The sequence below is a fragment of the Poecilia reticulata genome, chromosome 20 (genome assembly GCF_904066995.2).
Source record: "Poecilia reticulata chromosome 20, P_reticulata-male-v2, whole genome shotgun sequence".
Lineage (NCBI taxonomy): Eukaryota > Metazoa > Chordata > Actinopteri > Cyprinodontiformes > Poeciliidae > Poecilia > Poecilia reticulata.
The window spans coordinates 16,200,206-16,213,410 of record NC_088849.1 but is presented as its reverse complement, the minus strand read 5'-3'; the positions used below and the strand labels follow the sequence as shown (position 1 = coordinate 16,213,410).

Sequence of the window (13,205 nt, the reverse complement as noted above, 5' to 3'; positions counted from 1 at the left end):
TACCTGTGGATCTGGCCGTTCTTGTGCAGGTACTCCAATCCCTCCAGCACGTCTTTCAACACGGTAGCTATGCTGGCCTCGTCCAGGACGCCGTTCTTGTGCTCGCCACGTGAGATGATGTGCTTGATCACGTCCAGCACCGAGCCTGGTCAGCAGACGACACAAAAACATAACTCGACTTGCAAAGATTTTTTGTTGATGTCACTGTAATGATTTTTAGTTGATGTCACAGATGTCACTGTGAAAAAATTGGATATTTTAGAACAATGCATTTTAGTAAGTGCTAGATTCAAGATCAACTAAACTCGCTTTGGAAGCTAAACCCCGCCGCTGGCAAATTCAGAAAAATTCCACCAAAGTGGGCAGAGCAAAGAGACATGGCGAACTGTAGGTATGAAAGAAGCACTGTTCTCTACTTATCCTCTGACACTCCTCTAGCGATTTTATTTTATTTTTTCAAAAGAACAACAAGTGATGAGCCTCGCGAGTTTCTTTCGGTGGTTTTGGAGACTTTTATGGTGACGACACTCTGCATCTCAGCCGACCTGCCTAGAAAATATCTGGTTTCAACTGTAAACGAGATTTTGCAAATTTAGGCTTATTCAAGTGTCACATTGCACTATGTGCAAAAACAGCGCCAGTTGAACATCAAGCACGTTCAAGGACTTTATACAGAAATCAAGCACTTTCCAAACCTTAAAAACACATAATTGAAATCATTATATGAAAGTATTTCAAACACCGATGTGAACTGTGTAATAGTCACTTTCAAGTTTCCTGCTAATAATATCTAAAATCCATTTACAAGACTCAGATTAAAAGTAATGAATGAATGAATGAATGAATGAGTGAGTTAAATTCTGGGTTAAGATTTGTGTTTACAAATGGAACTGATGTCTTTGTCTTCACTGAATGCAGAGTCGGGTGGGGGTCTGGGGGGGCTCTGCTGACTAAACCTGTCGTCATGTCTCTCCCGCCCCGGCTCCAGCTTCACAAAGGAAAACTCCCACTGAAAAGTCAGTTGGCCATTTCCTTTGTGCACCTTTCCGAGCAAACAAACGGGAAGCCCCTGATGAGAGGTCCACTATTTGCAGAAAACTGTGCAACACTGGTGAACAGAGACAAAGCAGAGAAATCGAAATGAATGTGAATTGCCTGACCAGCTTTATGTTGCTGCATTGAGACAACTGCATAAACATCACACCGACTGCTGCCTCATTTGTCTGCCTGGTGTTTGTCTGCAGCACAGACAAACACCACCTGGAAATGAGCCAGAGGCGACAAAACTCCAGGATCAAATTTACTGTGTTTTTTTTTTTTTTTTTTGTTAAACCAACAATGTCTGGCTCAGAGTTTGAAGATTTCAATTTATTTTAAATATTTTAGGATGTCCTGACCTTCAGCACAGAATTGAGCACTTACAGCATCATTAATGCCAGGACACCTGAGACTGGATAGTGTCACTGCAGGGCCACAAACCAAACAAGAGAAACTAGAGGGGAGTTTAATGAATTCTTCATGATCTGGCATTCTTTGAGCCAGACACAAGGAGAGGCTGAGGAAACCCTACAGTGGCCTGCAGACATATTCACACCTCGTGAACTTGTTTTAACTATAACCTTCTGTCTATTTTAATCAGAGGAACTAAAGTGGTGAATGTAGAAGGAGAAGTCTAGATGTTTAACAATGTTTGAATAATCTCATGCTTTCAGGCACGGTTGACATCTCCAGACCGCAGGTGAGAGCTGAAAGGCAGATGGACGGGTAAATGGAGAGCTTTGCTTTGTGGCATCCCATCTCTGTCTTAATCGCAACATATCTGAGTAGCGCCAGCATTACTGCACATAAAGCTCCAATCTGTTTGTCCATCTCCAACTCAGTGTGGTGCCAAGGTATTTAAACTCCTCCGAGAATGATGTCTAGTCATGTACTCCACATATCTCTTCCGTTGTGGAGGAAAACGTAGGGGCAAAGCAACAACAACAGTGGAAAATGAGCTATAGTGAGATGACACGAGAAATGTAAATTTTACTTTATGCCAAGTGTGGCAAGAAAAACTAATAAATCAACATTGTTTTGGGGTTTTTTTTGCAAAAAAAAAAACAAAACAAAACATTTGAACATATTCTGTAGAATTTGATTACACTGCTTATAATGTTCATGTTAACTTTAATGACCTAAATGGGATTCTTCTTGTGCACTTTGACAACTCCTCTGGACATGATTTTAATTGCATGAAGTGTCCTTTTTCAAGAAGGTACTTGAATGTTACCTGCATTTTAAATATTAACCATGTTACAATCAGGTTTGTATTCAGAAAAGTTAAGGGCAGCAATTTAAACTTTTTTGTAAGACGATGTAACGGCAAAAATGAAACTTAAAATTGTGCAACTATGACTGCAACTTCTCAAAAGAATGTCACAAAACTGGGGTAGTATTTTAGCCGACAACAATCACAAAAAAAACACCAAAAAAACATCGCAACATCCTGGAGAAATTGAATGAAGTCTTTTCACTCTGATGGGACATAATGTGAAAAAAAGCGATACTTTCACAAGGCACTGTAAACAAGGAGCCATTCTGCGGGCTAAACACTTTTTCTTTTCTTTTTTTCCGACTGTAAACGGCGACGTCCCCTTTACAGTGGCAGAAGCATACGCAGCATGACGCAGGTTTTGGAGTCTCACTAAATGCCAGCCTTGTCAGCCCTCTTCAAATTAAACTCATCTGATCGAACTCCTCATGCCTCATTAGGCTGTTTCAGCGAGCTGACACGTACCGACGGGTTAACAGTGGAAAGGTTCATTCAGCATGGGAAAGGCAAGACACCCGCAAGCCTAATTTGAAAGCTGCCTTTCGAAAACCTTGAGGAAGAGTTTATATAAATCACATCAAGCAAATTAAGTCCTGACAGGGCAGAGCGGCGTAGAGCATGCAAATTACTCTGGAAAATGTCAAATCATAGTTTCAGTTACATGGCGGATTAGGCAAATATTTTGGTTTCTTTGAATTTTAAGCAAACTCCAACTGGGCAGAACTTCTAGCTTCATTCGGGAACATCGCCTCCTAGCTGTTTTGTTCTTTTAAACAGAGCGGCAGCTGTGAAACAAAGGGAAAATGTGTGGGGTGTGAGGGGAGGATGAGGAAGTAGATGAAGGACATGAAACCTGGTGCCAACTGTGCTAAAGGCCTTTGTGGAATGCCAAGTGAAGCTGTAGGAGGAAAGTGAGGGTGGGGCATTGGAGGAACTGCAGCAAGGCGTGGAGGGTGTAAAAATATCATTGTTGGCTCAGACTGAAGGAAGCCTCTGGTGAAGTTGCATCATTTTCTGAGGGGGTGAGACCGATGTACTGCAGGAGAATGCAAAGATTATTTTCATTAGCTTAGCATTTGTATTCAGTCTGAAACCCAGGAGATAAATGGCAATAACCAATAAAGGGGAAAAAAAGGCTAATTCTATTTGCCACCGTCTAAAAGTGGAAAATTAACTTTTGCGATCACGTCAGGAGGAATGTATTGAGAAGACAGCAAAATCACATTCAATTTCTGCGGTTGTGTAAAGCAGCCGACAGCTTTGAGTTTCTGCTTTATAATGTGCACCACTAAAAGCTACTCAGGGAGGACAAAGTGTATGCACGATGAATACTTTATCAAAACTGAGTTTGACTTTTAATGGTTCCTCTTTTAAATGAGCCATTAAAAAGTGCAACAGCTTAGTTCTGAAAAAAAAAAAAAAAAAGACATCGGCATATCGAGTCAAAGATCTAGAAATGGAAATGAAGCAAAAACAGTGTTAAAACCAACTGTGGCACGCTTCCAGGAGGGATATGCTTATCTTGTTATTTATGTCTATGCAATTTAGAATATCAACATTAAATCTATCATTTGCAAGGATATCACTAAAATGTGCAGTGCGCCTATTTGGAGTATTGATTGCTTAACCCTAAGAGAGCAAATACACGGCCAAAATTGTTTGGATGATTCAAGGTCTTTTCAGCTCTTCCAAAGGCAGCATCATTGCGTACAAAAAAAAAAAGCAGCCATTGTAAAAGTGTCTTAACGTTATTCTGATCACCAGGACATTCTCGCTGTTTAAAACACCCAGATCTTTACAGTTACTCTTACAGTGAAAGCCACCAGTCAGAATTTTTGAAATAGCTGAGGATCATGTGTTTTCATTGAAATCCTTCCAAACAGGCATCCGACTGATCTCTGAAAAAGAAGGTAGAAGGTCAAGAGAAGCCGCCTGTGATCTCCAGGAAATGCATGCATTTGCTTCGGTGACTCATAATCAGTCTCTGTGGGTGATTCAGTGACTACATCTCAGATGTGAATTCACACAGTGGAGGTGCTCTGGAGCCTTCTGATGAAACTATTGTTTACATGTCACATTCACAACAGGAATTTCCTGAAAAGCCTCAGTGCGCCTATTTCGAAATTCAGCTCTGCAGGTTTTGACTTGAATGAGTTTGTTCAGACAGCAGGTCAGTCCAGGTAGTGCTGACTGATTTGAATGAATAGTGTGTTAGTCTCAGCCCACAGAGATACTCGGTCTGTTCAGCATCAACACTTAATACAACACCAGTTCAAAAGATTAGCAAGTAAAATAAAAATAAAAAGATTCTCTCCAGCAGAGATGGTGGAAATTTGAGGAAAAATTGGCACCACATGCCGACAAGAAAAAGTAAAAGAAAAGAAAAGAAAATATAACTGGGCAAAAAGAAAAACAGATTACATTTTTTTTATTTTTTTGATGAAGAAGAATTCAAAAGAGTGAAGTGGGCAGCATTTGTTCTAAGAAACTGCAAGTTTTGAGGCAAGATGAGGTATTTTGATGAGTCTCAACTTGTACTCATCTGTGCAAAAATTAAAGCTAATCTAAATGCAGTTCAACTCTTTTTCTTTTTCCCTTTCTTTTTTAAAATCGGAAATCAGACCTGAAGGAATGCTCCTTTCTGCCATTCTCAATATTAAAAAAAAAAAATGTCTGGGCAATGTCTGGCTAACCGTTGAGCTGTTTTTCAAAAAAAAAAAAAAGCAAAAGACAGAAGCCGGGATGGGGTCGGAGGGTGGACAATCAGGCAGGGGCTGTTCTCCCTCTAGTCTGGTATGCTCTACCCTGTGGAGTGATGCTCTATAAACTCGACCTCAACGAGGTCCGTTTCCATGGCAGACGTCGCCACGGCCATCATTTAATTACTCCACTCAATAAAGCTCAACATCAAGAGCTTCTGTTTAACGGGGATAAGAGGGAACGAGGCCATCTTAGGCTGCGTCTGCCCCTGCTGTGAGGCTGGCTGTCGGCTCAAGCGTCGCTTGGTGGGCACGGCGCCCCGAGCCCAGCTGCGGAGCGGCTGCCAAGGGGCTTGTATGTGAGAAAGCCTGGTGCGCCACCTGGGCATGAGCCGTTGGAGCGGGGCAAAGTTAACGCAGGGAGGGGCTGAGAACGCCAGCAACAGTTTTCATACATCAGCAGTACGATCGCACGTGCTTTGTTTTGGAGTTTGTGTGACAGACAAAACCAAAGTGGTGAATAAGCAGGAGGGAATTAGCATTCATCTTTTTTCAAATGAAATTTGACATTTTGTATTCACTTTCAGACTTTTAGTTATTGCAAAGTCTTAAAGGATGTCTCGATTTAGTTCTGCTTCATTAGTATGCGCTACTCTGTCTTGATCCATCACATAAAACACAGATAATTTATACTTAATTTGTGTTTATAACATGAGAAAATGTGTAAAAAAAAATAAAAGGGCCATTGACTATCATCAATTAAAATCGGAAAAAAAAAAAGTGTATTTCACAAGTTTGGGAAAAAAACAAAAAAAAAAACACAACTAGATTCATATCCCTCATATGTTATAAATGTAATAAATAAAAGCAGAACTAAATGATGCAAATAGATGGAACTGTCTGATTTTGATGATCTCTTCCTTACAGGGGCCTCCTCTTCACGCTCCTTTTACTTGGTAATTGCAGCACTGCCACATGGTTGCCATGTGGGCTGTTATTACCTCTGCACTGTCATTAGCACTGAAACAAGTTAAAGACCACAGAGAGCTGCAGCTCATAGGGAACACAATGAAAACGTGTGTCGTCACATTTCCTGTAATAACAGTTAAATCACAGGCAGCAAGTCAACCCGCTCCTCTGGCTGGCACCCCATCGTCACGAGAACGACATCTAAAAGAATCATCACATTAAAACCAGCGACGCAAAGTGAACCATCCTCATCCTGCTTTTTTTGTATATATATATAGATTATATATATTATTCATTTATTTATTTATTATTATATATAATGTAGACATTATTTGGAGTAGCAAGAACTTTGATTTGGCAGATATGAGATGACAAATGATGTTCACTTACCCCCACTGAGCAGCTTCATAACCAGCCACAGTTCATCCTTCACAACAAAGGATGTGTAGTAAGACACAATGTTGGGGTGGTGGCACTGGCTCATGGCCTGAATCTCTTTCTGTTAGAGGAAACACAAAGAAATCCATGTTCAAAGAAACCCCATAAGTAATCTGAAATGTCTTGGCATAAGACAGTCATCATTCAGTTATTTACATTGTGAAATCAGAGACGATCCTTAATCTGAACATTTCTCACAGTGTACAGAAAATGACACCTAATGTAATCAGGGCATTATGCTAAAATACTTTAAAAAATAAAATACGGGGGGCGGAGGCGAACAGAGCAGATGCGGAAACTTTTATTTTTGCACTGTAAGACTACCGCAAGAGAGAAATAAACCAAAGCTTCCGCTTTTCTTTCATGTGATGTTTGGGATTAATGTGACATCAGTAAGCAAAAGAAACCTGCTATGTCACTGCAATGCACAGCTATGCAGAGGCATAAAAAACACTGCCAGCACTTGGCTCTTTAAACAGATTTAAAGCTTTGTTATCGCCTGTGTTGGTACGTGGGTTGTGTGTGTGTGTGTGTGTGTGTGTGTGTGTGTGTGTGTGTGTGTGTGTGTGTGTGTGTGTGTGTGTGTGTGTGTGTGTGTGTGTGTGTGTGTGCGCGTGTGTGTGTGTGAGTGTGTGTCTGCCTGGAAAGCAGCAGAGCTGAGGTAATTCTGGCATAGAGGACTAATTCGTCACTTTGCCACCAAACCAAAAGTTGTTCACGGAGAGACGAGCTCCCTTTGAGACAGAAAACACAGCTGACTTTTGGCAGTAGGATCACTGATTTGAAGAGGTTTTGTTTTTTTGTTTGTGTGCCGGAATACTTAGACATGATGGATCTCATGGCTAAAGAAAAAACACAGGTGGTGAAATTAGATGGTTTATATACACTGTTTATTTTAAGGCCACAATAACGACGGACAGAACTGGTCTGCAGACCACTGGCACTAAAACAAAGATTTTACTGTCCTTGAGCTAATTTTAGACTAATCTGGTGACATGCTTAGCATCAGTGTTCATTTGAAAGACCCAATAGTCTCCAGCCATTAACTTCTGGGTGAGATGCTGCTTTGATTTTTTTTTTTTTTTTTTACAGAAATTTTTACTCAAGTTGCCCATCTATTTTCTAAAGTGTACCAGATCCTCCATGAGTAAAAACACACAGCGTGATGCTGCTACTTCCTGTGTTTCACTTTCTATTCCCTAAATAAAAATCAAGTTCAGAACCTTTTTAGATGAAAGAAACAATGCTACAAAGCAGTGTCACCAGCCGTGTACATAAAATAACATTAACTTTATTAATGAGTAAATATATTTTGGTTTTATATTATTTATTACTGATGGATCCATGCATTACCACATTTTTCCTAATATCAGAATTTTTTTTTTTTTTTGGCCAAATAATTAATTTAACATAACAGGTGCACTGAAGGCCTGAGAGGCATTTTAACTCTCAAGCTAAGCAGACTTGTTAAAGACATCAGTCAATAGACGTCTCCGGAAAACAAAAACTGCATGTAATCAAAGTCAGATACTCCATCAGCATAAATGCTTAGCTCACACATCGTGCATTAGCTGCAGAGCGGTTCTGCTGCAGAGTCATCACTATTGAATCTGTGGCTCTCAGTCTGGTGCTTCAATAAGGAATCCCTTCAGCAAGATAACTTCATGATTCAGAGTACATTCAGCACTAAAGAGTGCTACAAGTTGGAGCAAGACAAAATAAGGTTGAGTACAAGCTGAACTTTTCTCTCTTAAATCACCATGACCTCTCCGTCTACCCCGCACACAGCTGTAAAGGGACAGCTGTGAGAGGAGAAGAACCCGGAAAAATTAAATATGGAATAACAAGGAGCTTATTCGGCAGAGTTCCCAATCTTTTTACATACACACTGAGAATGGGACAAATTCTGTCAAATTAAAACACATTTATTTTTTAAACAAGTACAAAACAATTATGGAAATAATATTTTTTTATCAAAATGTCCTACATTATAATCTGATGTTCTGACAGTGTATTAAAACAATAAACATTTTATTACAATAACACATGTTCCCACACATCTTATCTGGTTTTTTTTTACGCAGCTTTTGTTTGATGGGTGGGTGCTGCAACAACTGCTCTGAATACTAACACAGGCATTCTCAGCAGTTGTTTTCCCCCATTCATCTAACTTTGAAAGTAGACCAGACACACCTCTCCGTCTCTGCACACAAAGACGTCCACACCGCAAACAGTTTTCTTATCTTTTGATTAAATTATGGACTTAAAGTCATTCATTAACCTGTGTAACCCGAAGGCCATCAGGACAGAGTAAAATGACCAACTGTGTCCCACTTTTGTTGTCAATCTAGACACACAAAAAAAGTATTTTTAAAGAAAAACAGAACATTTGATTCCATTAAAGTATATCAATTATTTTTATTTTATGCGTTTTTCAATAAAAACTTAAATCATCATCTTTAGACCTAAGAAACTAGCGATCAGACCTGAAATCTGGGTGTAGCGATACTCTAAACCTCCAGAGACACATAAAGATAATTACCAAATCAGCCTTCCATCACCTGAAAAACGTTCCAAGATCTCGAGAAACTCCACCACATGTTGCATCAGTGTCTTCACAGGTCTTCATAAGAACTCAGACAACTGCTTATTTGTCGTTTTATTTACTTTCTAATCATGTAATGCTGTTTCAGTTGCCTTGCTGCTGAAAAGTTATCCACAAAAGTGTCTCATTTTAAACCTATAGAAAACCCCTATTGTGACATTACAAAAATGTTTTATTTAATTAATTTTTGTTATTTCATCCTTTATTTATTACATAAACCTTCCTCCTCTATATGTCTGTAGCATTTATTTTATTATTGTGCTTCTTGTATGTTTATTTCTATATGACAGATCACCTGACTGCTACGATATCAATGACTTCAATAATAAAACTCGTAGTTTCCAGTTGAGAAAGAGAGAGGTCATGCTAAAAGTCAGCCCCTACCAAATCTTTCACAATCATTTCCAGACATCCATCCTACACAGAAACACTATTCACTGTTAATAATATTTTTCTAGCCAAAATTCCAGTTCCATGTGATCTGAAGGGACAAATGCAAGAAAATAATCAGCTTTTTTTATATATATTTACAATAGTATTAGCAGGGCTGAATGTGTGTGAGATGTGTTTATTTTCATAAACAGAACTGAAACTGACCAATCGTTGCAACATCGTGTTGTGCACGATAACACAGCCTTTGAGCCAGTTTAACCTAAAAAAAAAATATAAAAAAATCTTCCCACTTCTATTTTTTTTTTTTTACAGCAGAGCTCTTTAGATCTATTAAAAAGCTGCCACGTCTGAGAACTTTGAAAGTGAGCGGAAAATAAATGACCTATTGTAGCAAACTGAATAGAGTGCAGGGTCACAAACTGGTGCAACAGAACCATAGAGATGGCACACACACAGAGAGGCCTCTATAGAAGCAGTATTACATCACCTCTGGTTACTCAGAGTGCCTCACATCCACTATGACTCAATCCCTCTGCAGCTTCCACACATGCACACACAAAAACTATTTGGAAACGAAGAAGGTGCTGTACTGCAAAAATATTTAAATGTGTACTGACTATATATAATCATATAATTACAAACAAAATCGAACACAGATTAATCGTTCTGAAGATAGCCCAGAGGTTTTTAAATGATAATAAAAAAAAAAACATCACTGATTAAAAATAGGAACACAGTGTTGCTTTTCTGTCCATCATTTGAACAAAGCAAGAGAGCGATGCAATATAAAGGCATGTCATCACCAAGAGATTGTCACCAACCACAGATTGACTGCCAGTAATGAAGCCCCTGACCACTACAGTTGCTGGTAGCACATTGAAGAGCGTCAGACTAAAGGACAAACATGTGTGCCTGTAACACGGGCGTCTGCTTGGCGCCCACAGTTGGATTTCCTCCCGGTGAAGCGAGTGCGCTCAGCATCAGGAAAACCAAATGACCAGAATAAACACTCAAGCAGAACTGGCAATTCTGGTTGGCATTGTGTCAGTAGATTTGGCCCTTCAGGCAAAATTAAAACATCAACGCCAAGTCATCAGTAGTCTAGGCAACCTCTGACTCAGATTAGTGATTCAAAGAGCGCCTGATTTGCTTCCGCTTTGTGTTCAAATGGAGAAGCAATTTTTTATAGTCGGACAATAATAAGGACTTGGAGAGAAAAATTGTAATAAAGGACAATATTTTTACTCTGTAGCCCTAATACTCAAGTGCAACTTTAATGCTGACTAATCATTTTATGAGAACTGAGACTTGTTCAGGTTAAACAACCACCTTTCATTTCTAATTATTCATCTTTTGATCTCACCTCAAGTATGATTTTTTACTTTTTTTTTTTTGCATTTTATCTCATAACTCATTTTAAATTCTATTGAAAAAACTGTAATACAGTGACTTGCAATCGCTGTCCTGTCAACACCCGAGTTGTGAATCTCTGCATATCCACCAGACAAAGAATGGAACTGTGCTCTGAAATGTTCAAAGTTTGGCATACTGTTTAGAGTTGAACCTGCTTTAAATTTCAACACAGCTTGTCTGCCGTGTTCCCTGATCTTCGTGATGCCGTTTGTTCACTAATGTTCTCTAACAAACCTCTCAGGCCTTCAGAGAACAGCTGGATTTATACCAAAATAAAAAAACACACAGTTGGACTGACGTAGCTGAGTTTTGAAGGTGAACAGTTGCACTTTTTATTTACCGACATCAAAGCACATCACACTTCTGAGAAGTTAATCTGGGTTCAGAAACTTTAAACGCATGTGTCCTTTTTTTTCCCCACTTCAAAATCATCCACTACTCTGTGTTGGTTTATTACATAACATCCAAGAAAATTCATTCAAACTTGTGATTTTAACGTGATTGAAAGAATAAAAGTTTTGCCGGGTACCATAAATGCAAGAGGATATTTAAATATTGCCACCTTACATTTTAAAAGAAGTGCCCATAATATCTGCTCTACTGCATCCCTCCGGAGCACTGCCTGGAAGCTATCATATAAAGGGAAAAACTACAAAAGTAGACCCAGAGAGACGGTGCACTATTGCTTCTCTACCATCAATGAATTTCAGAGACGAGGCTAAATACCTTGCAAGCTCTGGCAAAAACTTTCTGCAACCTAGCTTTAAAAGCGGAGTTCTTGGAAGGGACAATCTGGCTTCAATTTCGTGCATCCTCGCCTTTTAAGTGGGCACCCAGCGCACTGTGGAGCTGTGGGAGGAAAACCACAAGCAGGAAATCCGATCGCGCAGTACTCCATGTGACCTCCTCCACCGAGAATCTGGGAGCAACATTCCCCTGATTCATTCTGCAGGATTCAAGGGGGTGGGGAAGGGTTTAGTGTTGCCGGTGAGCATTGAGCAGCATTGGGTGCCGGTTTTGTCCGGCCGTGATCTTCGAAGGATGCGTGTAGGCTTACACAATATTTATTTCCTGCGAGATCCTATCTCGGATTTCTGGATGAGTACCTGGAAGGGCTGTAAAAGCACATTACTCATCCTTCTCTGAAAGAAAAGGGTAAATCTAATGTCTACTGCATTATAATGCCTCAAACCAAACCTATTTCAATTAAAGCATCACACTGTATGTTGACAGTCATAAGTGATAAAAAAAGATTAATTTTGAATAGAAAAGACTCTTTTGAGCCAACGAAATTAATTGCATGACGGTTTGACAAATACAGATGAAACCACCTGCTGTTTATGAACCGGAGCCACAAACAAGCATCCGATTATTTTTAAGTGCAAAAGAGCGTTTACGAAATGGGACGTAATGTCACCCCCTCTGGAGCTAAATCAGCCGCATGTCGTTCAGTAAAAATACGCCTTTACCCGCAGTGCAACACTGGTTTGAACTGCCTGGGATGAAGACGCAACGAGGCGCTGCTGTGAGAGGCTGCTGCAGCAGTTTCCCCGTCTGTAAGTGGAGCCCCACTTTAAGGGAACAACTGGAATAGTGTCTAAAGTGACAGGATCGATTGGAGGCATGCCCAGAGAAAGTGAGTAATGAGAAGCAGGGGTAGAATAAATTCCACACGCGTACCAAGAATACAGATTTCTTGAATCTAAAACTAAAATTGGACTTAAGAAAAAAGGACCAACTTACAAGGAGTTCATCCATACTGGTCTGGCACTTCTCTAGGTTGATGCGTTTGATGGCGACCTTCTCCTTTCGGGGTGTACAGTAGGCTGCCTGGACCACTGCTGTGGCTCCACTCCCTGGGGGGAAAAACATAACAACCTTATAATTCTTCACTTACTTTTATTCCAGCAGAGTTGTTTAATACAAATACGGTACGGGATCTCATGAAAACTTTTAACGGCTTTATTCCAACACTTAATATAAGACGCTGTAGCTCAGTGAAAGTGAGATTTCCACATCAGCTGAGAGAGGTGACAAGATCCAGACCACAGTAAGACGCACTGATGCTTCTGATGATTGGTGAGTCTTAGGTGTTTGAGCCCTAGAATCCCCCTTTGCATCATTTTCTCAAACTATTTTCTCTTAAAAAAATAATAATAATATTTGTTTGCAACCTCTGTCTTTAAACTCAAACATCGCCACTAATGTGGCAAACTAGGGAACGAAAGGTAAAGTTAGAAAAGTATACAGAAGCAAAGAATGACACTAGAATACAACTTTTCATTGAGTAAATAAGGCTAAAACCTATAACGCACTGTAGGCACACTAATGATCCTTTTTAATCCATGCAGTCAGTCTGTGCATTCCTTAACAG

The 13,205-nt window shown here is 39.8% G+C and overlaps 1 protein-coding gene across 2 annotated transcripts in view; it reads right to left on the bottom strand.

The window, feature by feature from the left end:
• oxsr1b (oxidative stress responsive kinase 1b) overlaps positions 1–13,205 on the bottom strand; it is a 45,265-nt gene that overhangs the window by 19,985 nt on the left and 12,075 nt on the right. For both annotated transcript variants that reach the window (XM_008396197.3, XM_008396198.3), the window contains exons 2-4: positions 12,575–12,687; positions 6,373–6,481; positions 4–145 (exon numbers count right to left, since the gene is read on the bottom strand). In XM_008396197.3, coding sequence (XP_008394419.1) covers positions 4–145; positions 6,373–6,481; positions 12,575–12,687 — 364 coding nt within the window. The remainder of the gene's footprint in view (positions 1–3; positions 146–6,372; positions 6,482–12,574; positions 12,688–13,205) is intronic.